Here is a 26,144-nt window from a genome sequence, read left to right as displayed (position 1 = left end):
GACACTTTTTCTCACTGTCCCCAACCACTATGGACACGCACAGCAGCAAGGTGTGACATTGTCCCCATATTTCACCCCCAACCACCCTCTGCAGTGGTGGGGCTCACAGGCACAGTTGCGTTTGATGCTGATGTACACACGCAGCTTCCTGGGTGTCACTGCCATGCATGGCCTCACACACACACCCCCTCACAGTGGCACGCACATTGACATGCACATGGTCACGCTCACAGTCATCCTGGCGTGACAACATGACTGTGGTGACACAAGTGCTCACACCCCTCAGCCATTTGGGTGGTGGGGCTCACTGCCCCATTTCCTCCCCTCACCCCCCATCTATCTCTCATGACCCCCCCTCACCTCCCAATCCCCCTACATCCCTGCTCACCCCACCCCCTGTCATTGCCCCCACAACCCCACCTCCCTCCCATCCACCTATCATTGTCCCCATAACCCCCATCTCCCTTTCACTCCCATCCAGCTGTCATTACCTCCACTTCCCCCCATCAGCCCCCTCCATCCCTGCTCCTCCCCATCCACACACCATCACCCCCGTTCATAGAATCACAGAATGCTTTGGGTTGGAAGGGACCTTAAAGATCATCTAGTTCCAAGCCCCTGCCATGGGCAGGGACACCTCCCATCAGACCAGGCTGCTCAAAGCCCCATCCAGCTGGGTCTTGAACACCTCCAGGGATGGGGCATCCACAGCTTCTCTGGGCAACCTGTTCCAGTGCCTCACCACCCTCACAGTAAAGAATTTCTTCCTAATCTCCAATCTAAATCTCCCCTCTTTTAGTTTGAAACCATTACCCCTCGTCCTATCATTACACTCCTGATAAAGTGTCCCTCCCCATCTCCCCTGTAGGTACTGGAAGGGGGCTATAAGGTCTCCCTGGAGCCTTCTCTTCTCCAGGCTGAACAACCCCGGCTCTCTCAGCCTCTCGTTCCCCCATCATCCTCCCCCACCCCAGTCCACCAGCCATCATCCCCACATCTCCCTCTCACCTCCCAATCCCATTTCACACCTCAAATCCCCCTACACCCCTCAGCCCCCCGCTCCCGCCCCTCCCCATCATCTCTCCCCCTCCGATCCCCGGCCCCTCCTCTCCCGGGGCGGGGTCGTCCCCGTTCCATCTCCCTCTGCCCGCGGGGAGGCTGCGGGTTGCGCGGCGGCGGCTGGCGGGGGATGCGCTGAGCGCTGCCCACCGGCCCGGCCATGTACGCGGGTCGCAGGCGGAGGAAGCCGGTGCCCCGGGCGTGAGTGGAGGCGTCGGGGGGGAGAGGGGAGGTGTCCCGGGGAGGGAGCGGGGACGTGACACGAGGCGTCCGGTAACGCGGCTCTGCCCGGCAGGGTGAGGCCGGGGCCGGCCGAAGGCGGCAGCTCCAATCCTTCCAAGCGGCACCGGGAGCGGCTGAACCGGGAGCTGGAGCGGCTGGCCGGGCTGCTGCCCTTCCCCGAGGAGGTGGTGGCCGGGCTGGACAAGCTCTCGGTCCTGCGCCTCAGCGCCGGCTACCTCCGCGCCAAGAGCTTCTGCAGCGGTAAGGGGCACCGCCGGCCCGAGCATCCCTCTCTTTTTTCCCCTTTTCCCCCCTAAAAGTGCTCCCCCCCCCCCCTTTTTAACACCGCATTTTCATGCTTTGCAATCTCAAGCCGTAAGGCTTCAGGTGCACGGTACCTGGGCGAAAGCAGAGCTCCCGCTTGTTCGGAGTTCGAGGGATGTGGAGAGATGAAGCTGATCTTGTTTGTGGGTTCCGCTGAAGTAGAAAATTGATGTTTAGGCTGGAGGGTTTCTGCGTGATCCCGGGCTGAGGCTTTGGCAAGGCACAGCTGCAAGGGGAGCGGTGTATTGTGCAGCCCCGTCGGAAAGTTTCAGGGTGCAAGTGACTTTTTTTTTTTTTCCCTGTTATAATAGACTGGAGAAATACTCGGGCTGCTGACGATGAATAATAATTGCCTGTGATGCGGTTACAATTTATTTGGGAGCCTTTTAAAATAGACCGTGTTAAAGGCATGTCTGCATTCCACTGGGCTATAATCCTCGTAACTAATAGGAGCCCACAGGAGGGTATTTAGGCAGCCCTGGATTTTCCTGGTGAAACAGCAGTGACTTGAGAATGCTGCATATGACTTCAGAAACACGACAATCTCTCTTCAATTCCAAATCATTGAATATATTGAATGCCTTTTTTTTTTTTTTTTTCCTTTTTTCATTCTCTTTTAAACGCTGCTTGTAGGATTGGCAAGTGGTGAAATGAAAAATGAATGGCCTTAGAGAGGAGTTATTTGCCTTGCGGAGTCAGGACAATTTTTTTGACTGTACTCGTTGTGTTTTCCACACTGTTTTTGCCCCAGGATGGAGTTCTGCTGCATCAGCCTTTGCAACGCTGAAGATGTTGCCCGGAACTCATCGTCTGTGACGATGCTCTGAGGCAGAGGAGGACCATTGTGGTGCTGGCATCTCTGAAGCACGCTTGTTCTTGCACGGGGCAGAAGTCTGTGGCGCAGTGCAGGCCTCTCTCCTCCCCTGAAACATTAATAGTTTAAATTTCGCTGCTGCAAGAATTTATAAAACAGAGGGGTGGTAGCAATTCCTTAAAATGGTGGCTTTGAAATGGCTGGTCTTGTTGAGAAGCGTCACACCAGGCGTTGCTCTGGGGCTTGTTGTCCTTTCCAGGGTGGCCGTGCCAGGATGCCACAAGCTTGGCTGGGGAACAGTGAGCACAAGGTGACTTGGGGGGATGGGCCCCCTGCCCTGCGAGCATCCTGCTAGGGCCGTGCGTCCTGGGGTTTGATGTTCCTCCATCCCCGGCATGGTGGGTTGCTTTGGTTTTGCATTGTGAGGAACTAGGAAATCCCGTTCTGAGATTCTTTTTTTTTTTTTTTTTCTTCCTGTTATTCCATCTGGTTCCATTTCATGGGGCCAACTTCCCAGCCACTGAGCACATCAGTGTGTCTGAAGCTACGGGATGGTACCCACATCTGTCTGGTTTAAGGCAGGTCACGGTAACTCAGGTGTGGGACGGAACGAGGAAAGCCTCATCCTTTTAGATGCAAATAGTGATTGCAGACCTCCTTGAGTCTCTTCTGCAGCTGAAAAAAAAAAAAATATCTTTACAAGGAGCTCTGGGCAAGCCCATCTACGAAATCAAATTATTTTAAGTGACTTTAAGTGCAAGTGCCAGAGTGATGTTGCTCTCTGATGAGTTGTGCTGGAGCTGAGGGTTAAGTTCAACTTTGGAAGACTGCTGTTCAGAATAATTTGCTTATTACTCCCTTGCATTATTTTTTTTTATTTTTTATTTTCATTTGTCTGCACGTTTAGGGGTTGTTTTTCCCTCGATCTGTCAGGGAACAGGGTTAGGACGGGCAGCTGGGGTCTGCCTGCCTGCTGGCTGCTGAGCTGGGGGAGCTTGTGTGCTCCGACTCCCACTCAGCATCCTTGGATATGTGAGACGGGATCCCGAGGAGGCTGACAGGTCCTGTATGACATTGGATCAGAAAACACAAATGGTCTGGGGTCTTTTTGTGTTTATTGAGAGCATCCAGCCCGTCCCAGAGCTGTCAGAAGGCAGCTCGGAAACAGGCAGTGCAAACCCTGGTATTGACTGGGGAAAAAGTAGGACCTGGCCTGTCCCCAACTCGAGTGTGTCCCTGCTTGAGCTGTCCCTGAAAGAGGACCAAGGAAAAGCAAGGGTGGAAACTAGAGCATGCTGCCATGCCTTATGAGGAGAAACATCTTTGCAGCGCATCCTCCTGGAGCAGGTCTCAGGTGGTAAGCATGATCACCGACATCAGCTCACCCAGCAGGTTTATGCCAGCTGCTGTTTCTGCAGCCCCCTCTTAAATAATTCATTGTATGTCTCCTCCTCCTGGCTATTTGAAAATTAATTGTTTTTTAATTTTGTTTCAGCATCTTGCTTTATGCATAGCTTGTGTATGGGGAAATTTGTACAGGCATAACCCACGTGGGTTCTAGATCTTCGTCATTGGTAAAATCTGTGGGAGCTTCTTTCATTCTGTTTTGAGCTCCCAGTCATCTTCTAGCCCCATCATAAATTCTTCAAAATGCAGAGCAAGCTTCACAGCTCTCGTTAAACACGTCCCTGTGTTTACATTGCGGTGGTCCGTCTGCACAGGTCAGGGTGGATGGACCGAACTGTGCGGTGGAAGCAAACCTGCTGTTTAGCTGTGGGAGGTGGCAGAGATACCGCATGCAAGAAGCATCTGCATGTGCTTTTATGTGAACAGTGGGGTTTTGAACGTTGGTTTAGGGAGGTATTGCCAGCAGGTCTTTGGTTTCTAAAAAGACATGTTTTTCCTTCATGCATGAGTGTTTTTATATTTTATATGGCCTAAATTGAGACTGTCCCTGCTCCCTTTCTGCTTGTTTGGGAGCATGATTTTAGGCCTGCAGTTAGGTGATAGAAATCAGAGGATTTAAGGTCATTCAGTGTTTTGTTCTTTAATCTTTGGAGTGGTTTAGAGACCATCAAACATCGCCTTTGTTAAGCAGGGTTATTAATCTAAACAAACATTTCCTTCACAGCATGTGCCAAATATGGGGTTGGGTGTCTCTGCTGTGAAGCCCCCGATGCCAGATTGTCTTCTTCCAAAGGACAAGAGCATCTGTGTGTCTGTCTGTCTACTAATTCTCTTCCTTTTTTGCAGTCTGGCAAATATTTCCAGTTTAACAAAGCTGGGAAGCAGTTCACTGCCAGGAGTTTGCCCTGTGTGTTTGGCATCTCTGGAGAAGGAGCGTTCATAGCCGTGACAGCTCTTGGCTGTGGTCTCCTCCTGGAAGGAGGTGGCACTGCTTTTTGCCTAGTACAGCAATGTGATACAACACTGTTTAGACAAGCATTGGGCTGCAAGTTGGGTGGCCAGGTGTCCTGATATCAGACAGGAGGTTCTCTCTGATTTCTATCAACTGAAGGACCATTTGGCCCTCAGGACACAAGGCAGCAAAGTGCCTTGGGATTGCAGAGTGTCCTCTCCATGACAGCAGATTTTCCTGTGGCACGGTGCAGGGCCAACGAGGATGGTGGGCAGCCAGCAGCACCACTGGCAAGCACACCCCAGTGTGCCAGGTTTGATCTGTGGTGGGGTGGAAGAGGCTTCTCTTGTGATGGTGCAGCACTGCTGTCCTCTGCGAGATGCCCAGGTGCCTCTCTTTTACCCTGTTGCCTGGCTTTGCAGCTCAAAGCGTATACAAATGCTTTCTGTCTGCAGGAATGCTGGTTACCATGACAAAGATGAACTTACATGGGGGAGCAGGGCCACGGGAGGACCTAAGATGTTGGGAGAGATGTCCCACCAGGGAGGTGGACTCCAGTGAGGAGCTCAGCCCTGCCCGCCCCACATCCCATCCTGCTGGGTAAAACACCGTTAGCCTGGACCAGGAGGACCGAAAGGAGCTGAAGTTGGCTTCCAAATCAAGGGTTCTATCCAAACATCCATGTGAGTTGACTTAAGGGCTTCTACCTTCTCCTTTCTTCTACAGGTCTCTTTTCTTCTACAACAGTCTCTCCAAATGTCTTATTTCTTTATTCCCCCTTGGTGAGACAAATATTTTTAATTCTCATTCACCATCTTAGCCTTCCTCCCTGCTCTGCAGGAGGCTTTTTCAGCACACATGGCTCAGTAGGGGTGGGAGCATGCTGCAAGGCTGCTGCTGCTGGAGCTGAGAAGCCAGGCACAGTGGTCTGCATCTCCCGAGAGCCCAGAAGCCCCCTTCCCTCTCCCCTCCATGCTGATTACTGTCCTCAGAGCAGTGTAGCAAAGCCAAGACACCAAGAAGCCTTGCTGCTGCCATCCACCTCTCCCTCTCCTGCTGTTGGGCGGCCAGTGCCACCGTGCTGGGGTCTGCATGGCACGTCGTACCAAATGAGCAACGGCAGCTTAACCCAGCAGTGCCTGGCTGGCTGCTCCCCTCTAATCCCTCCTCATCCCTCCCCTTGACGCTAGGGCCTGTCAAATGCTGCTGGCTTGTGGGAGGGTCTCTGTTTCTTCTGCCTCCCTCGCCCTCTGGAAGCAGGGAGAGAAGAAGGGAAGATGCTCCAGGGGTAGGTTTGTTGCTGGCTCTTGGCCTGCATGGTGATTTGTTAGCAAAAAGGAAGATGCCTCAAAGGCGCCTTGTCACGTAGCTGTTGGGTAACATCTGTGTTGCTTGGTCCACTTTAAGGCCTGACAGGAAGTCAATTGGCAGACCTCAAAATAGTCAAGAGCTCAGTTCAGAGAAGTATCTCTTGCAGCTTGCTCCTGCAGCATGGTGGGAAAGTCATCCAAGCTGCCCTTGGGGGTCAGCTTGGTGTCCCCAGGGGGTCCTGTGCCTGTCACGGGCCTGTGCACGGGTGGCTCTGTTCCCAGGTGCCTGCACACAGGGACTTTACCAGGACTCAGTGGTCACCTGAACTGTTCTCGGTTGGCTTTCATGGGCTTGTGCTGTTTCAGAGGGCTATGAGGCAGCACAGCTTTTCCAGCTGTTCCTCAAACTGGAGCTGGGAGGAGGCGGCACTTCTGGGAATGCAGGGCAATTGTTGGGCCCAATGACTGACCTGCTGTGTCCCAAGCAGTTTGCCTCTCCCACGTGTTTTTTTAAAAAATAATTCTCCTGCGGGTGTTGAGGGTTTGGGAGTTTTCCTGGAGTCCTCTTAAAATCTCAGGTGGCATCTGCAGGATCGATGTGCAGCCTCGGGGCTGAGGCTAACCCTTTAACTCTGGTATGAACCCAGACAATTACTGCTAGAGCTTTGATGGCTCCAAAAGTGCCTAAGCTGCTCCCTTGCAGTCGGGTAAGACTGGAAAAGTACTTTAAATTATAGAGTTGTTATAGACCATATAACTGTGCCCCAAAAACCTCTGCTTAGGGGTGAAGGTGTGAGATTGGGACGTGCATTTATTGATGTGTGGTTGTTTTGAGATGACTGATGTTGCGTATTTATTCACTTCATCTACTCTCCCTCCTTATGGGCTGTTGGGCCACGTACTGCAAATAGCTGTAGCAGTAAAGCCTAAGAGATGGTTTAAGGAAATAAAGCCTAGTCCTGTGATCACCCTGCGTTCTTAATTGCCTAGGTAATGAGCTGGCCTTGGAGGAGCAATTTAAGCTGGGAAAGTCTTGTGACTTCCCTTAGGTAGGCAGTTTTCCTGTTGCATGCTTTCATCGCCAAGTATTTCTCCCTGGGTCTCATGGGAGTAGCTTGTAGGAAACTGTTGGAGGTCCCCGTGGTTTACACGGGGCTCTGGGCGGCTGCCTGCTCTGCTGCCTATGAGCAGACGGGGTGTCTCAAGGCTCCTTCAAATGAAAAGATGGGAGCAGAGCTGGCAAGAAACTCCAGGTTAAGGTTTTGAGCTGGGATGACGCACACCTAAAGCTCCTGGAGGGAGCGGGAGGGTTCAAACTGCTGTCGATGCTGCAAGAAAAAGGGAAAGCCTGGCCGGTCCTTGTCCTCTTTGTCCTCGTTTAAACCTCTGCACGTGCTTCTCCATTTGAGACCTAAGTGCCTTTGGTGACACAAGAGAAAGCTACGCGTAGTCGAAGCGTCCTTGCTTTTAGAAGTGCAATTAGATCTTTTAACAGGGCATCCATTATTCACCATACGTGCTCACGGAAGGTGCTGTATCCGTACCATTTAGGCAAGGGATAAATAATTCATCCATTTAACGAAATTTGTGTCGACAGGCAGCTGTGGCAGGTTTTATGAAATGGTAAGTAAAACCATAGCATCCATTATGAATAAGCAAAGGGAAATTCGGGAAGTATTTACTTGCCAGTTGCTAGAAAATGGGCTCTGTACAGCTCAGTGGTGAGAGATGAACTGATGGTTTGGCAGGTCAGGGAGGAGATGGCTCTGCTGCCTGGTTTCAGCAAATCTCTGCCTGCTTCTCTCACCATTTCCATGATGCGCTTTCCTTCTGATGCATTTCAAATACTCTGTATCAGAGGAGCTGCTGGCGAAATTCGCTAAGTCTTACTTGTGTGAGGCAGTGGAATAATTTTGCATTGGCTAGGAAGAGATCAGTTCATGCTGGACAATTAAAAAAAAAATATCCTAGAATGGGATATACTTTACTAAGTGCATGTTCCTGTTCTTTGCTTCTCAAAATAGTTGATGTGTAAGCTTGCTGTAAAACATGTGGATTAAATGTCAGAGCAACGATCGGATTTGGCTTGCTGACAACAGAGGTGCATTTGGAGAAGGCGGGGGGAGATGGCAGTCCTTCGCCTGCCTTCACAACAGCGATTTAGCTTTCCACTAGTTTGAGCGTGGCAATCGGGAGGGCATTTGGGCCAAATTTTTCTCCCTTAGCATCCCGCTGCTGTTCTCTGCACTGCGTGCTCCTGCTGAGCTGTGGCTGTGTCACCTGTGGGGCTCCCACCAGTGGAAGTAAAAGCTCTTATGCTGGTTTCACTGGAGAGCTGCAGAATTCTCACTGGAATTCTTATCACCAGAGGTGGGTGATGTTTGATATGGGCAACCTGAGGCCACTGCGGTGGGGAAGGGAAGTCCCCTACCGCCACACTGCTAGTGGGTTTTGGCCAGCATCACCTGCCTCCTACCTGCCACCTGTGTGAGCTCATCAGCAAAACTCTTCTTATGGTGGGGGAAACCCTTTATTTACTTATTTTTAAAAGGAAAATACCATTCTTACTTGGGGGGAAAACCGCTTTTCTGTTTAAATGACTCTTCTTGATTAGAAGTTTAGATTGAAAATGAAACAACCTCAGTTTATTCAAAAGCAACTTGAAGAGTGTTTTCCTAAATCTCCAATTTTTTTTTCTTCTTTGTAATAAAGTGCAGGAAAACAATTTTGAGGAGTTATTTAATGTGAGGGTGTGTGTACCAAGTAGCAGAGCTGCAGGTCCCTCTGCTCATGAGTGTCTCGGAGCAAGAGAGGTGGGTGGAAAAGGAAGATCTGGAGACCTCTCACAGTAAGGTTTTTACTGCTGTGTGAGTGGAAGACCTGCTTTTCAGGGAATTGCCGCAAATGACAGGAAGAAAGAGGTAGATAGAAGGCAATTTCATTAATAAGTAAATCAACCAATCTCATCTTCCCCTGGAGAGTGACTGATACGCACGGGGGCATTGAGCCCTACGGCAAAATGCGTGCAGGGAGCACCATTACCAAAACCCCTCTTCTCTCTCCCCCCCCGAGACCTACTCTGCCATGCAGATAGAGGTTCCTGCCATCACTTGCAGCTGGGTTTGGTGTTTTCTTGTCTCCTTTAAATGCAGTAGTGGGGAGACATGACCCCTTGCTGCTCTTGAAGAACCACGAAGTGGTTGGGTTTCCTTCTGATGCTTGTCCTGCATCAATGCCTGGAGCAGGTTTGGGACCAAGTCGTCTCATTTTCCTCCTTTGCAGTCTGCAGCTGAAGGGAAATCCTGCTCCCACTTAGAGGTTTTTCTGTGTGGAGGGAAGGAGGCTGGGAGATATCCTCTCAAAAATGTTAATACCCGCTTGTTGGTGCAGAGATTTCTCGGGGCTACAAAGCCCTGGCAGGTTCAGGAGTTCACTGGCAAACCTGGTAGTCGGCAAGGTGTCCCTTCAGCGTCACGTGAAATAGCTTCCCAGGCTGGGTCCTGAGGGAAGTGCTGTCCTGGAGATGGAGGGAGGAAACCCACCCCCATTGTCCCCCCCCAGCCCTCCTGCTCCCGGGGGGTGAGAGCACAGGGCCAGGCAGCAAAGACCTGGTGAGCAACATGGGCACCTGTGTGTGAGGACCTCCATAGGGCAGAAACCATCCTCCTCCTGTGGGGAGGCAGGTGCAAGCAGCATGGTGTCAAAGAAACATCTCCTTCCTCAGAGATGGGGCCAGGCGGGGATAGAGATTTTCTTTGTCTTCACTAAAAGGGTTTTTGTGGCAAAATAACCTGCAGGTCCTGGCAGAAGTTTTGGGTTTTTTTCTTTGAAGAAAAAACAGGAAAAATGTGCAAGCCTTGCTGCTTTCAGGTGACCAGCTTCTCTCTCTCCTCACCTTCCTCCTTCCACAGCTGCCAGCAGCAAAGGTGATGCTGGTGGCCAGAGTGAGGGAGCCCAGGAAAAACCACTTCTCTCTTTGGTTGTTTTTGTGGTATTTTTTTTAACTTCCCCCCTTGTAAATGCCTGTCACCGGTCACACTGTGAGGGTGAAGACTGCACCTTGTCTCCCTGCCCAACATGAAGGCAGCTGCTGTGTTGAGAAGGCCACCTTTTTCCCCAGTGCTGAGCTTGCTCAGTTCCTGCCTGTCCCTTCCCCCGGGTAGCCGGGCAGGAGGGGAGGATGCCGCGCGGCAGGGAGGACGCTGCAGCGGCTCTCCGGCTCATCTCCGCTCTGTCGGGCTGATGCGCTGTGACAGTTCTGCTGAATTGCTGACCCGAGGGGCTGCACAGGACTATTTATGGAGAGACAAAGCTGGGGGACACCAGGCAGGAGGCCAGCCTGAGATGTCTGCAGACAAGAGCAGGTCATCTTCGGGGTTCCTTAGATGGCTTGGATGGAAAACATGCTGTTTGGTGAAGGTCACAGGAAAACCCCCACGGGGATTCTGGTTTACATGAGAGCAGCCCCTCAGCCCCGGTGGGTCGATCCTGTTTGCAGGAGCAGGCTGGGTTTGGTGGCAGGCATCTGTGTGGAGGACAGTGGGCCATACTCTGATTTTAACTTGTTTTTCTCTGGCCCCACAGCTTATGAGCAGTCCACATGCTGACAGCAAAGTCTATTTTTAGGCAGCAGTTGTGATCAATTTTTCCTTTTACGGGGAAATATCAAACCATTACATCAGACCTCTGAGTAGAGGGCAGCACCCTTTAGCTGCTCTTCTATCGTGCAGGTTTATTTTTATCTTGCACCTCCAGTGCAGCAGTCTGGAAGCTAGCAGAGGAGGACTGAAGACCTTTAATAATTCATAGCTCCTACGTTTTGCTCCCAGAAAAGCAAGTTGCTGGAAGGGCGCTGCCAGGAACCTGCTCCATCCACACCACAGGACCTTGCCTGGGCGATGGGGCTGCTGTGCTTGCATGCTGCTCTACCCGATGCCCTGCCTGTGCCCGGGACTTTGTGCAGCCTCCTTGGGCTCTGACCCAGGCGGGGGACCCCAGGCAGTCCTGGGCAGCAGCGCTCACAGCGGGGTGGCCTTCAGGGAGGAGCTGGGACATGGCAGCATGTGCGTGTCCACCCCAGCACGCTCGTGACTGACCCACTGTTGTACAAACACGCGCCATAAACTTAATCCTGGGCTGTCAGCCCTGCGGTGCTCAAATAGCTCCTGAAATAATCCGTGCAGGCTGAGCCTGAGGGGAATTTCCCAGACCTCCCAGAAGTAGGGGTTTTGCTGCTGTATCAGTTTTTTTTCTTTTCGTTAAAAGCCATATTAGAACCAGGACAAGCTTTGCATTTTGTTATGGAGCGGAGTCGATCTTTGGGATGGTCCTGTGTCTGGTGGAAGTGTATTTTGTCCCCAGAGCCTCATGTGCATCCCAGTAAGGTTCTGCAGACCACAGCATCCTTCCTTGCTCCCACCTGCCTATGAGCCGATGCTTGGCAAATGCCCATGGAGAATTCAGAGGACTTTGGGATGGAAGGTGAGCCCTGCCAGTGGAAGAGAGCAGGTCTGCAGGGGACAGCATGCTTTTGCTACGTGCTTGCAGAGAGATGCTGACAGATGGGGGGACTCCACTTTGGAGCCCAAACAAGCCCCTCTGCTCGTGGCTGCCCTGTGAATACAGGCACTGCTGGGTTCGGCTTCAGACCTCATGGTCCTGGAAGGCTCAGAGATGCACCTGGAGCATCCACCTTTCACAGCAGCTGGGAAACTGCTCACCCATGAGCTTCTGCACGCAGGCACTGAGGTCCTTAAGGATCTGCTCCACATGGATGGAGGAGCCGAGTTTCAGCAGCTGCTTTGGCAAAGCACAAGGGGAGCCAAATGTTACAGAGCCTGGCTTTTTTTTATGTGCTGGTGCCTAGTACCTTGTGCCTTCTGACTTGCTGCTCTGTTTCGGCTTGTGGCTTCGCTCCCGCTGATAGCTATATGGGGTGTTAAATTACTTCCAGGGTCCACTTGATGCTTCCATCACATCTAAGCATGGCAGCTCCTTGACACATGTAGCCCAGGAGCCGGGAAAAGCAATTCCAAAAGAGCTTTTGCTCTCTCTGAGCAGGAACAAGGGCAGGCTGCAGTGGTAGCTGCTGCTGGTGCATCACACCTTTCCTCGCGAGTACTGGAGGGAGCAGCTGGTCTAATGACAGCCAAATGCCGCCTTCTGTCCTCGCTTGCAAGAAGCTTCACGGCTTTGCTATATTCTCCCCTGTCTCCTGGACAGGCCTGCCATGCACAGGCCTGTTGTCATCTTACTCTTTATGTATTATCCACCCTAAAATATCACTGGGATTTGTTCTCTCAGGGAGAGAACAAAATTTACAGGCAAATCTTTTAGTTAAACTGAGTGGCAGGTTTCCTCATCCGTGTTTATTGTGTATTGATCACTGTTAGGTTGCCTGCAATCTCGGGTGTCTGCATCTGTATCCATGTGTGCGTTTTTCCATGTTGTTTTTCTCCCACTGTGAGCTTAATTTGATTGAACAAACCCGCTATGTTGCTGAACTCTAATGAGACATCATCGACTGGACTATCCAGATTGTATCCTTCAAAATGGCATGTTCCTTATCCTAGAAGAGCGTGGGGTTTGCTGCAATGCCTTTCGCATAGGGAAGACTTTTGCTGCTGTTGGTTGTCTGACCTTCTCAAAGTCGGAGCACGCACGAGCCGACCTGTTCAGCATTGCAAAGAAACACTGGGTGCAGTGACCCCCCTGGCAAGAAGAGAGCTGCTGCCATGCCCCAGGAGCCAGTGGGGAGCGCGTGGTGTGGCACCGAGGGCTGGCGCTGGCTGTTTGCAAGAAGTAGTGTGAGGCATTGTGACCCTGTGTCCACATCGGGACACAAATGGGGACCTGCATCGTTGCTGTTGCTAAATGATAAGAGAGATTGACAGCTGGTGAGAATCACTAAACGTGTCCTTTTGTGCTACTGGTTGCAGGTACTTGCTGAAAAACGCAGGACCTCATAGTTATTCTGCTGGTGCCTGTCTGATCCCTGGCTTTAACTGCTCTTTATTTGTAGGTTGTTAAAGGTCAGGGGGAAAAGGAAGTAGAGGATATTAGTTGTTAAAGGTCTGGGAGGGGAAGAAAAGGAGAAGGAAAAAAAAGAAAGTAGTTGAGGGTATTGAGTGAATGAAAAATGTCCTGTTAAAATCAACTCTTTTGAGGGGTGAAGCAAAGGGTACATCACAGCTTCCCCTGGCAGTGCATTGTCCAGCTTTGCAGCCAGGTCCGTATTTTGGACATTCATGGTGGTGACTTGCCCGTGTTACTGCAGCACTGAAGTCCTTTCCCTTTGCTTCATGCAGTTGCTCTAAAGAATCATGGTGCCAAAGAGGCGGAGAAGGATGGAGACTGCAGCAATGGACCAGCTCCCGGCTCGGCAGCTATACCAGAGGGTGAGCTGCTCCTACAGGTTAGTGCTCCTTGCTGGCCACCTATCCCTGGCAGATGCCTTCAAGGGATTTTTCCTCCTGTACCCTTTGCAGCTCCTTTGAATTTTACCCACAGAGCAGGCGGTCGCGTTACTGATTGCAGGCTGTTATGTTATTGATTGCAGGCTGTTTTGGTGAAGCAGTGATTTCACGTAGTGTAGCTCGTAGTGCTTCTGACTGAGCAGAGGTTCAAGACCTCTTCAGGTCTCTGAGGCAGAAATTGTGTCGCTTCTCCTTTCCTTTTCCCATCCTTCCTGGAGAAAATTGCCACCTGTAAATCGTTTGGGTGTCAGAACCCCCTCCATCTCACTGGAAGCAGTGCCAAACTTCTGACTACAGAGATTCAGCTCTTCTGCTTCTCTGCCCTCATGTGTAAAAAGCGCCATAGGTCTGACACGGGAGCCAAGCAGAGCAAGACATTTTGAGTGTGGTTTTCAACATGGGCACACTGGTCCCAACTCAGGGATGTTGTCCAAACACTGGTGAAAACAGAGGAGAAAATGTCATGGAAGTCTTCCCTGTTTTTCAGGCAGTGATGTTTGACACCAAGTACATCGATAGGTGCTGATGGGCCATATGCTCAGCCCATATGCACACGGTACATGGATGTATCCTGGGAACTCTGCGAGAGGCATATAGTTGGCTCCTTTGATGCTGGAGGCAACACTGGTGATGCTGCAGCATGGCTGGGCTGAGGCTTCTGCTTTCATGGTTTGTTCAGAGATGCTGGGAGATGACCTCCTGTCTCCAAACCACGCATGGTGAATAGGAAGAGGTCAGGCTCCGTCAGCACAAGGTCCTATGAGGACATGGGTCTCCTCTTCCTTCCCCACCTGGCACCGAAAGCATGAGCTGCAGCACTGTCCCCTGCCTGGCTGTCATCCAGAGTGGGGCAAGCATGCTGGTCACCCCCAGCTCCTTGCCAAAGGCTCGCTAAGCTCTTAGCAGTAAGTATAATTATTGTCGCATCTCGGTGTCTAGGGAGAGAAATGCTAAAGCCAAGGTGGTTAATAACCAAAAAACTGAGGGTTTTCTGCTGCAGATGTAACAAAACCGTGCTCAGCAGGGCTTGCCGGGAATTGATGTCCTGCTCATCAATTTGATGTCATCCTTGTAGAGGTACCACGCTGGGTGTTAAACAATGTGGCTTTATGTTTGGCTCTTCCAGGGGCCCGTCTGTATGATCCTGGACACAGCAGGGGCTCACAACCTGCCTGCGTGCCACAAAGAAATGCTCCTACGTGTTTAAAAAACTGCTTCCACCTGGTCTGTCACCTTTGATGTCCAAACTTCCTTTGTCTCGTCTCTTGGTCCACCCTGATTCTTCCCTTCCCCTCTTCTGATTTTCCAGCTTTACTTTTTTGGCCTGTCCTTTTCTACCAAGGCTCTCTCCAGCAGCAATCTCAGCAGAGGGAGGTATCTTAAACAGGGGTTAAGCATGAAAAGCCCTCTAAAGGCGCCAAGCCTTAGGAAGGCTGAGACCAGGGTGGACCACCTCTGCCCAGGTGCCCAGCGATGCAGGTACACGTCACTGGCTACAGGGTATTAAATCAGCCTGCTGGTCAGTGCAGCTGGGGAAGGACAGAGTGCTACAGGATGTCCCTTGCCGCTGCCACAGCGAAGCGATGCCTCTGAAGCTGCTCAAAGGGTTAAAGTGCACTTGGCAGCACTAATTAACCTCTGTGGCAGATTCCCACACACTGAGATCAACCCCAGTAAATAGAGAGAGCATTTGTGCCCAGAATAAAGGGAAGGAGAGGGGGGAGAAACACTGACCTGGACAATGAAACAGGAGTTGGCAGCAACAATAGCTGGACTTGGCTGAGACTACATGCTAGACCCTAATTAATCCTGATGTCTATACATGATGAAGTGGGAGAAGCAGGTCAGTCCTGGCTACTGTGGCTTCCCTGCCTGCAGCCAGGTTAGTGGTACAGGATGGTTTTGGCCTTGGACAGACACAGGGCTTCTGGGGTCCACGCTGCAGGAGGACCCCTGCCTTCTGGAGGGCTCCTGCTTCAAGCTGTCAGGAGTGTCCCCATAGGGACCTGTTGCCCTTAAGGGAGGGGCGGCCAAAGGGTGCTGTTATGGCTCTGAAAGCTGTTCGGCTTCTGGAGAGCTAAACTGGTTGTTTTCTTGGGTTTTCATGGCCTTTGCTCTTAAGGGAGCACCATGGGCTTGAAGACTGGAAGTCTATAGGGATCTATTTAGAGCTGGGGAAACTGATTCATGCAGTGATGCCTACCTGCCACTCGGGGTCAGGGGGAGACTCCCAGGGGCCTGCTCCCAGCCCTGGCAAGGTGGTGACATGGTCTTCAAAGCACAGGGCTCTGTGGCACTTAGGGGGGCTTTGCGGGGCTCCCCTGGATGCTGCCAGTGCCTGTATTAGCAATGCTTTCACATGCATCCACTCCTGTCTGGTGCCAGAGAGCCGGGATTAAAAGTCAGGGCTCCTGGGACAGCAGCTGCACTCACAAACTGGCAGGGAAGCTCCTCTGCGTCTTCCAGTCTTCGTGGATCTCTAGGTGCAAAGGACACTGTCAGCCAGCACCCTGGTCCTTTCTCGCACGTCCTGTCCTGCTGGCCCTTGGGCTGCTGGGTCAGAGAAAACACCAACCACCTCCTAAATTTGTTAAGCTGGAAGAAGTAGGCCCCTTTGAGGAAGATGGAGGCTCTGATCAACTGAGCCCATTCCTGCCTGGCAAAACAATGCTCCCTTGGATGTTGACTTCGCAGTCCTGGGGCCTGAGAAGAGAATGGAAGAGCCAGTGAACTGTAAAATATGTAAGTTGTGTAGCATTAAAAATACATTGGAAACTTCAGATTGATGGCTGCACTTGCTATTTTCTGCGGGGAGGGCTTAGTACTTGGAGCGTGCATGGGCGAAGCAGCTTGAGTGTTTGTTTTGTCAAAACAGAGCACGGCGTTCAGGCTGTTTGGGTGGAAGGTGTGCACAAATGAGCATGTGCTCCAGGATGGAGTGTTTGCCTTGTGTTAATCCGTACACCATGCAGAGAGAGAGCTCCAGAAGAAGAGGAGTGTGGCTGGGAGTGTCTCGTGCCTAACGTGTACATCCCTGGCACGGGTGGCTGCGGACACCCCTTTACGCCGCAAACACTGATGCTCAGTCCTTTCGCTCATATGGTGCTTTGGAAGGACAGCACTGTGCAGGTTGGATGAGTTTCTTGCAGCAGGTTGTTGCCAGTTGTGTGTTGGGGGTTAATCATTTATTTGCCAAAAGGAAAAGGTACTCTGAAGTCAATCAGTGATTCTGCCGTTTTCCACCAAATCCAGGGCCCAGGCTCAGCCTGTCCTCCCTCCTGCTTTGGAAGAAAATGGATTTTCAGAAATTAGACTTTTTTGCCATAGTTTCAAAACCCAAACTCTTATGCTTTAGCTTTCACCTTTCCCATTTTCATTGGGTAAGGCACTTTGCAGCACTGGGTTTGCCACCTTGATGGTGACACAACGGAGCGAGCAGTGAAGACACAACCTCCAGGCTGGTCCCTTGGTCCTTGCCTGTGTGCAGCCCCCACCGGCACACCACAGTCCTTCTCCAGGCCTCTCCTCTGGCACCTGGGGAGGACATGTGGGACATGAACGAGGCTGGGAGCTGGCTACATTTCTCCCAAACCCGCAGGAGTATCCCCATGCACGTGGGCCAAGAAACAGCAGGGAATGCTCAGCCAACACTGGCATCACACAGTGATCTGTGGTGAATTTGCTCTGCACTGAATGTCCCCCAGTTTTTCCAGCCCCACATTGTCCCAGGTCACACACAGCTTTCAGGACCCTCCTGGGCTGCGGAGAGGGTGGGAACTACATGAGCAGAGCCACCTGGATAAACACAGGTCAACATTACATGCAGCTGATGTGAAACGCAGTTTCGATCCAAGGTTGTCAGAAAGGCTTGTTTCCGCCAGAATACCAGAATGGACCACTTACGGGTGGTGTCCAGTTTCCTTCCACAAGCTGTTCTGAGATTTTTAGTTGCTCTTTGCATAGCAAATAGTATAAATGTCCAAATCTGAGTCTGAGCAACTGCTTTCAGGATGGAAGTGAAGTTTTCCATCAGTTTGGATTAGGGTACACTTGGGCAGCTGTACGAAAGAGCTGTGCTACCTCAGAGAAACCCAGCATAAGGTACCGTCTGTTTTCTTGATGAGTCGTCTTCTTGAGACGTTGATCCCTGTTTTTATCCCTCCAGACTTCATTTGCCCAAGCGAAGCAGAGTGGAGGATAATCTGAGAATGAGTTGCAGACCTTGACCTCTGCTAGGTAGAGCAGACTCCTGAGGTCTGCGAGAAACCTGTTTTAGCTGCGCGTGCTCTGACACCGTGGCAAGGTACGTGCATAGAGGCAATTGCCAGAATGGAGGTCTCTGGTGCTGTTCCCATCCTGAAGGAAGGGTATGAAGCCAAGTTGTTGCTTGAACAGGGTATTGGTGGATTTGGTAAGAGCCAGGGCCAAACCCAGTGTTGCAACAGAGAGGCGCCACTGGGAAGAGCTTCTTTTCCTTCCAGGTTTCCCCATGCTTTGTCTCCTCTCCCACACCTTTCTCTTGGTGGGGCAGCGGCTCAGCTGCGTGCTAGCTGGGACCAGCCAGGACTCGGGTGACCAGTGTCAGAACACAATGAAACTCGCCATCCAGCTAGAAAAGTGTGATGTGAATGTGGCAGGCACCTGCCGATCTCGTCTCTCCCCTAGGCACTCAACGGCTTCGTGCTGGTGGTGACGTCGGAAGGACTGATATTTTACTCCTCACATACAATTCAGGACTATCTGGGATTTCATCAGGTTGGTGGGACACCGCTGACTCACTGTGGTGGGTTTGCAGAGTGGATTTTTCCTTGGTGGTGGAGAATAGCCGCAAGTTCCCTGCGAGGAGGAATCTCTGCAAGGGATCACAGGGTCTCACAGGGACTGCATGGGGCTTTTCCTTGGTCTTGTGAATTTGGACCCCATGTTGCCAGACGTGGTTATGGGGAGGTGTTAAAGCAACATCACTAGCCCACAGATGCTTTCCATCAGCTATGTTGACAGGTTACGAGGTTTGTTCCCCCATTGTGTAATGCCATGGTGAGATGTCTGCGGTTCTCTGCCCCGTGTGCCTTTGGGCACCCACTCCTCTAGGTGACCCCTAGCAAATCCCATACGGCTCCAATGCTTTGTTGTTATCTGAGCACCCAAGTAACCTGGAAGGCACTAGGTCAGATTTACAGGGAGGTGGGTCTTACCTAGAGGGTTTTAGTTACTGTGGTTCGGTGTTTCTCCTGCACAGCTGGCTTTCCCCAGCATCCGGGGTAGATAAGGACTGTCCACCTGGGCAGAGGGAGCAAGTCCCAGACCATGTGCCCTGTTCTCTCGGTAACAGTGTAGGGCTGGGGTAGCTTGGCTGCTGTTTTGTTCCAAAAACCCTATAAGTCAGCACTAGGATTTTGAAGGATGTCATGTTATGGGGACGAGCTTGTCAGAGGGGAGCTGTATTGCTGATGTTAGTGGCTTTTTAGGATGGGGAGGGGGAGAGGTCTGGCCCAACATGAGCAAGGGGTCCTTAGAGCCAGATGTGCTGTCTGTTCCCACCAGCATCAGCTCTGATGGAAGGTGTCAGACCTCATTCAGCCAGGGACCTAGCTGAGCACCAGGGAAACTGGGTGAGATGTGGCCAACTGGGGCTGTGACAGGCTGTTTCCAGGTGGGATGGGAAAACTGGTGCCTTGGGGGCAGGCCACAGAGCTCACGCATTGCTTTTTTCCTCTAGACAGATGTCATGCACCAGAGCGTCTTTGAGCTGATTCACACTGAGGACCAACAGGAATTCAGGCGCAACCTTCACTGGGCCCTCAGCCCACCCCATGTTCCTGAGGGTGAGCCTTCTGCAGAAGGTAAACGCAGGCTGGGAGCCAGGCATCCTGGTAGGCACGAGCTGTGTAGCTCCCCATGTATGCTGGGGAGCCCAGCTCCCTGCCATCGCTTGCATGGGGCTTGTGTCCTTGTGGCTCAAGCTATAACTTCATCCAAACATTGTGGCTTTCCCTGAGTTTCTGTTGATGTGCTCTGCAAACTGACACAGTCCCCGATCCTGGGGACCTCCAGCCCTTTCTTGGGACCTCCAACCCTTGCTAGGCATCCTTGCTTGCTTCTTTCCTAGTCCCTCTCTCCTACAGGGGGGAAGAGTCTCAGTTCTTCTGCTGTCGCCTACAACCCAGATCAGCTGCCCCCAGAAAACTCCTTCTTTCTGGAAAGGAGTTTTGTGTGCCGCTTTCGCTGCCTCCTGGATAATTCTTCCGGCTTCCTGGTGAGTACAGACCCACACTGCAACCTCCATAGCAGGAGGGATGCAGGCTCATCCCGAGGGGTCCGTGCCACTGCTGGAGCACATTAGTTGGCCTTGAAGGACCCAGCACTCCTTTCTGCCATGTGCAGCACCTGCCTGTCTCAACAAGGAGGTATTTCTGCTGTTGTCATGGTTTAACCCCAGCCGGCAACTAGGACCACGCAGCTGCTCGCTCACTTCTCCCCCTCTGCCAGTGGGATGGGAAAAAGAGTCAGGAAAGATAAGGAAGACTCATGGGTTGAGATAAAGACAGATTAAAAAGTAAAGCAAAAGCCGCACACGCAAGCGAAGCAAAACAAGAAATTAATTCACCACTTCCCATGGGCAGGCAGGTGTCAGCCATCTCCAGGAAAGCACAGGTCCATTATGTGTAATGGTTACTTGGGAAGACAAACGCCCTAAGTCCAAATGTCATCCCACCTTCCTCCTTCTTCTCCCAGCTTTATATGCTGAGCATGACGTCATATGGTATGGAATATCCCTTCCTTTGGTCAGTTGGGGTCAGCTGTCCTGACCGTGTCTCCTCCCAGCTTTTTGTGCACTCCCAGCCTACTTGCTGTCAGGGCGGTGTGAGGAGCAGACAATGCCTTAACTGCTTAGCAACAATTAAAAACATTAGTGTGTTATCAACATTATTCTTGTCCTAAATCCAAAACATAGCACTATGCCAGCTGTTAGTAAGAAAGTTAACTCCACCCCAGCTGAAACCATGACAGCTGTTTTTCATAGGTTTGGTCTGTACCTACAACCTCTTCGTGTGGGTTTTTTTCCTCTCTTTTCAGAGATGCCGAATCTTGAACAAAAGTGCTTTTGCCAGGTTTTTGTGTTAAAGGCACCTCTTAAGACCAAGTAGGTGGTATTCATCCCTCCTCCTCTCTGCTGCAAGTTAATGGGGTTCTTACCGTCACCCTACGGGTGTAACAATGCTGTTTATCTCTCTCTCATCCTGCTCCAGTTTGGAAACTCAATATGAAGTCCTGGTTGTCTGTTGTTTAGCAGCAACACTACCATCCCTGCTGGGGCTGTGATAGAGCTCAGTTAAGATGCAAAGCAGCCTGTGCATTGTGCGATGCCCTGATGCATCCTGATGTAACCCAGCATGTGCTGGGTCCTACAGCTGCCACGTGTCGGAGCCCCCGGCTGGCAGCGAGTGGCTGCAGGGGGAGGAGGCAGTGGGCTGTGGCTGCAGGGAGCTCAGCAGTGCATCACTTTGATCCTCCGTCTTGTTTTAGTAGGTAGCACTGGAATTGCAAGGGACAAGTTGCAAGGGATTATTTGCATCAACCTGCAGTGAGGTGGCTTGCCTTCCACAGAGCTTTCCTCCTTCTCTTCTCTCTGCACCCAGTTTTCTGTGTGACGCTGAGCTTTTCTTCTCTTCCCAGGCTTTAAACCTTCAAGGCAGGCTGAAATTCCTTCATGGGCAGAACAAAAGGTCTGAAGACGGGTCTGCACTGCCACCCCAGCTCGCTCTCTTCGCTATCTCCACCCCCTTGCAGCCCCCATCCATCCTGCAGATCCGAACCAAGAACATGATCTTTAGGACAAAGCACAAGCTGGACTTCACCCCCTTGGCGTGCGATGCCAAGTAAGCAGCAGAGCTGATTTGAGGGGTGATGCTGTGGGCTTCCAGCATGCTGGACCATACCCTGCCCGGGTGATGTCCCATCTTGGCTCTGACTCTGAGCTTGGTGCATTCTCGGTCTCCCACAGGGGGAAGATTGTTTTGGGCTACACCGAGGCGGAGCTGCGGGTGTGTGGCACCGGCTACCAGTTCGTCCACGCTGCCGACATGCTGTACTGTGCTGAGAACCACGTCAGGAGTAAGAGTCCCCTCCGTGGACCCTCGTGCCCACCTCTGAGGCTGATGAGTGGGCTGGGCTATAGGCAGCTCCATTGGCTGCCATGTCAAGCCTGGCAGCTCTTTCCCCATAGGATGCTTTACTTTATGTCTTGCTGTGAAGCACTTCTCACTGCAGGGAGCTTGGGGTGGTGTGTAGTGAGGGGTATTTAGTTGGGATGGTGTCCCTTGCGTGTGCCAGCCATGCTACTGCTGTGATGCCACCTGCTTATCCTAGCTGGAAATGGCAGCGTCACTGGAGGCAGCCCTGCCTCTAGTGACATGCTGACAGCCCTCGGCACGCGTGCTTCCTCCCGGCAGTGATGAAGACGGGTGAGAGTGGCCTGACGGTCTTCCGCCTGCTAACAAAGGAGAACCGCTGGAAGTGGGTGCAGGCCAACGCGCGGCTTGTCTACAAGAACGGCAAGCCTGAGTACATCATTGTCACGCAGAGACCCCTCGTGTAAGTGCCATCTGTGTCAGCCCAGGCTGGGGTAGGGACAGGCTGGCTTTTTCCATTGGTGTGGGCTCAGGGACACCCCAAGCAGGGCAGCATGTTCAATTCATCATTGCTTCTTGTGCCTTTTGAAGGAGCAGCCATAGGATACTGTGCAGTGATGCTGTTCAGCCACATCCCCCTCTGCAAGGCCACCCTGCCAATAAGGGAGAACGCCAAGCAGTGCCCTGCAGCACACATACCTGCCCCGGTGTCCTGGGCACTGCTCTAGGCTTCCACTGGGGAGACTGGTGGCTGCTCTCTAGCAGCTGTAGGGACATGCAGGTGCAGGAACAACAAGGACCTCAAATGTGGCTGCCATACAGCAGCAGCCAGATATCCCCATCGTAAGGGGTGGCTGCAGCATAGATGAGCGGGGCAAAGGTGTGAGTTCTGTCTGTCAGAGCTCTGCTACCCTTTGCATTTTAAGTACCCTCTTGGTTATGCTACAGATGTGTGGGTTTATACGTGTATATGGAAAAATATGTATGTGTGTGTATTTGTATGTAAATGCACATGTAAATGTATATACGTGTGGTTCTGATTGATAGATGCATGCTGGTGGTAGTAAGGGGGCTTTGGCTTGCAGGAATCACAATTATCCACTGCAGAAGCACTTTATGGAGTGTGTTTGTGCACTTGCAAGCTGCAGTCTCCTCTTCCTGCCCTGCAGAGATGAAGAAGGAGGAGAGCACCTTCGGAAACGGTCCATGCATCTTCCCTTTACCTTTGCTACAGGAGAGGCGCTCTTATACAAAAGTGCTTACTCTCTCCCAGGCTTCCCTGACCCTTTCCAGAGCAAAGGGAAAGCCAGCAAGTCCAAGAAGACCTTCCACAGCCACAGAGGATGCTCCCAGAAGAATGGTGTTGACCCGAGTTCTCTGCTGGGTGCCATGATGCAACAGGACAAGACAGTGTACGTCTCCCATCCAGCTCCTGCACCTAACTGCTCCTTCAGCGGCAGTTTCGTGGACCACGTAGAGGATGTGTCCTTGCTGGGTGCAGGAGGAGATGCCTGGAATATGGGCACTGCTTCTGTTTCCTCAAGTGGGGACAGCCTCAAAGAGGAGCTGGTGGATCTGCAGCAGGAGGACCCTCTCTTGGCCACCCTGGATTCACTCTCAATTAAGAGTGATGAGAGCTGTTCCAACAACGAGCTCTTCAGTGCGCTGGAGGGCCTGGGGTTGAACGCCGAAGACCTGGAGCTCCTGCTGCTGGATGAGAAAATGGTGATGGTCAATATGGACCCTGACCGCAGCCCATCCCTGAACGACAGCCTCACCAGCAATGATATTCTCTCCTACATTCACGCCACTCTGGTGAACAAGCATGACGGAGGACAACAGGTCTGTCTCCGGCCAGGCACATCCCCAAGCACATGTGGTGGCACCCCTATGTACCAGGCCCACGTCAAGGATGAGGTCTCGCAGTACCTGCCCCAGCAGGTGGTGCAGCCCAGCATTGCCCCAGGCCAGCCCCCTGCTCTGCTGTGGGAACAGCCCCTCCACGCTGCACTGGGGCAGCTGCTGCCACTGCTGCCAGAGCCGACCGAGGAGGAAGAGCCGTCTGATGGCTTGCAGTGGAGGCCAGATGGGGAGGAAGGTCCGCTCCATTTCCTCCAGCCAGCACGGGGCACCCCGTGCGACAAGGTTCCTGGGTCACCCCCAGGAGTCCCTTGCCCACAGGAGCCACATAGGGCTCAGCAGCTGAAAGGTGACTTGCTGGCAATGCATCCCACCCAAGAAGATGCTCACCAGCCCTTCTCCCAGTGCCAGGGCTGCGTGCGACCACCTCGCCAGCCGAAACACCATCACTTGCCAATGAATGGGTTGTGCAGCCACAGCCCTGACTCCACTCCACACCTTCTTCCTAGCAGCAGCCCCAGCCCATGGCAGGACTATGTTTCCCCACTCCTGGGGTCCCCAGCTCAGCCTGGTTTTTATGTCACCAGCCAAGATTTGATCTCCCAGTACCAGGGCTGCTTGGATCCAGGGCCCAGCATGGCAACAGTGCGCTTTAACCTGAACAGATTACGTAGCATGGAAACTGCGGGCAGCAGGGCGGCCCAGGAAGAGATGGCTCCATGCTCCAGCTTTTTCCCCTCCTCCTCATACCAGCTTAATCCCAATAAGCAGCTGAGCCCTCTTCCCTCCATGCCCCAGTACCCTTTTCCAAGCTCAGCTGTGGGGCCTTTTGGGAGCATCGGCAATCCGTTGGAGATTCCCGAGAACTCCTACGGGACATTCGCCTCCACACTAAGCCAGGAGAGCAGGCACAGGGTAAGGGCCTTTCTCCCCTCTCATGCTCAGTATTTTCTGTGCTGGTGTTTCCTGGGGGGGTCTCAGCACAGGGAGGCACACACTGTCTGGTCGGTACACAGGAATCAACTTGCTCTAGCTGGTGCATGGCCAGAAAGGAAGACTTTAAGGGCTTTTCTTTGCACCAAGAATTGAAGAACAAAAGACCAGAGTATGGGTTCTTCCCTTTAGAACGTGGTTGTCCCTGAGACTGATTTCCATGTGGTTTGTTAAATTGACACTTCTGTACAGGGAGTAATTCCAGCCATGCACTGGTAAGCTTTGATGGGTAGTACAAAGCATGTGAGATGAAGATCTTCTGTTCCACAGGGTCTTCCCCTTGTGTGAAAGCATTCCCTGGCCTGTGCACAACCCCTGTCGAGAGCCCATCCACCTGCTGCTAGCCATCCAGCATTGCAAGGCGAGGTCTCCAGCACTGGATCTGAGTAACGTCACAGCACCCTTGAGGGCTGTTCTCACAAGTGACTCCCCTGGGATTGGGACCAACAGCCCAAACCGGGGCTGCTTAGGGAGGGCATAGGGAGTGAAGGCTGCCTGGCTGTTTCCCCTCTCCCTGATGCAGATGCCATGTCTGTAAGGGCCGTGAGCTTTCCGGTCTGGGGGTAATAGTGTGGAGAGCTGGTCTAGGTCCTGGCAGAGCCCGTCTCTGCAGCGATGCTTCCCCAGCCTGTGGCACCACCAGGCAGGGTGAGATGTCTGAGTGGTCTGTCTTACCTCCCTGCTTACCTAGCTCTGCCCTAGTGAGTACTGTGCCCTAGGTAGCTTGTTCCTTGCTGCTGGACATCTACTACTGGAAGGCTGCCCTGCTCTTTCACAGGGGTCTCTGTTAACTTTTGGGGCCAACAGATGTTGTCAAAGCATCTTCTGCTTCTTCTTGAAGGCCATACTGTGCACTCAGGTCCTCCCATTCTCCATCTCCTCCAACTCGATACACCAGGTACCTTCTAGCTCTGTTGAAGAGCTTGACTCTGGTCTTGCCTATGGGTTTGAGACCTTGTAGGACCAGCGAAGAACAACATATTTCTAGAACTTGGTGGCCACCTCATGTGGCTGGGGGGTCTTTGGCTTGCCAGGAGGAGTGCAGCAAGGGTGCAAGACCCAGGTGCTTGCTTCAGATGCAGTCCAGGTGCCCACGATTTACAGATCAGTTTCATGAATGAGCTGCAGGGCTGTCATAACCAGGTCAGGTTCTGCAAAGGTCAATTAGCAGGTCAGTAGGTGAAAATTAGTGCCAGCTGAGGTTATAGGCACTTGCCCTCTGTGCACTTTCAGCCTCTTGTCAATGAAGTGACATGTCAGCATTTGCGAAGAGGACCTTGGGGAAGGTGTGGGGATGTGTATGGGGTCACTGCTAAAGCCCTCTACCATCAGCAGTGGTAGAGCAGCAGCAGACGTGCCAGCCTCCTCTGGGCACCAGACCCATCAGTACTAGTAAAGCACTGCGAAATGCCTCAATGCTCTGTTTTCTCTCTCTTCTAGCCCGAAAGCAGCTGTGTTTTGCCCAGCGCTCCCATCGGACTCCCTGAAGACCGCCCAGTGCTGGGGGGGAGCCCGACTCTCCCCTGCCAGCCGCACTCCCAGGCAGAAGTGCTGCCAGATTACCCTCATGCCTCCAGCGGCAACTTCTGTCTCTAG

At 52.3% G+C, this 26,144-nt stretch overlaps 1 protein-coding gene across 1 annotated transcript; it reads left to right on the top strand.

The window, feature by feature from the left end:
* Positions 1–1,127: 1,127 nt before the first annotated feature.
* On the top strand, positions 1,128–26,144 carry LOC141746163 (aryl hydrocarbon receptor-like). The gene is made up of 11 exons (XM_074594109.1): positions 1,128–1,260; positions 1,355–1,542; positions 13,396–13,502; positions 18,229–18,318; positions 19,283–19,406; positions 19,689–19,819; positions 21,241–21,443; positions 21,569–21,678; positions 22,017–22,158; positions 22,865–24,470; positions 25,989–26,144. The coding sequence occupies exons 1-11, from the start codon at positions 1,220–1,222 to the stop codon at positions 26,142–26,144; spliced, it is 2,898 nt and encodes a 965-aa protein (XP_074450210.1). The 5' UTR covers positions 1,128–1,219.

This window comes from Larus michahellis, chromosome 7, assembly GCF_964199755.1.
Source record: "Larus michahellis chromosome 7, bLarMic1.1, whole genome shotgun sequence".
Lineage (NCBI taxonomy): Eukaryota > Metazoa > Chordata > Aves > Charadriiformes > Laridae > Larus > Larus michahellis.
The sequence above is the reverse complement of the archived record's forward strand: the minus strand, read 5'-3'. Positions and strand labels throughout refer to the sequence as shown.

What these genes read in the sequence shown, in the direction of transcription:
- LOC141746163 (XM_074594109.1), top strand. Translation starts at nt 1,220, where the DNA reads ATGTACGCGGGTCGCAGGCGGAGGAAGCCGGTGCCCCGGGC. An exon ending in AGGAAGCCGGTGCCCCGGGC is followed by an intron (nt 1,261 to 1,354) that starts GTGAGTGGAGGC and finishes TCTGCCCGGCAG; the next exon opens with GGTGAGGCCGGGGCCGGCCG. An exon ending in AGGGTGAGCTGCTCCTACAG is followed by an intron (nt 13,503 to 18,228) that starts GTTAGTGCTCCT and finishes TCTCTCCCCTAG; the next exon opens with GCACTCAACGGCTTCGTGCT.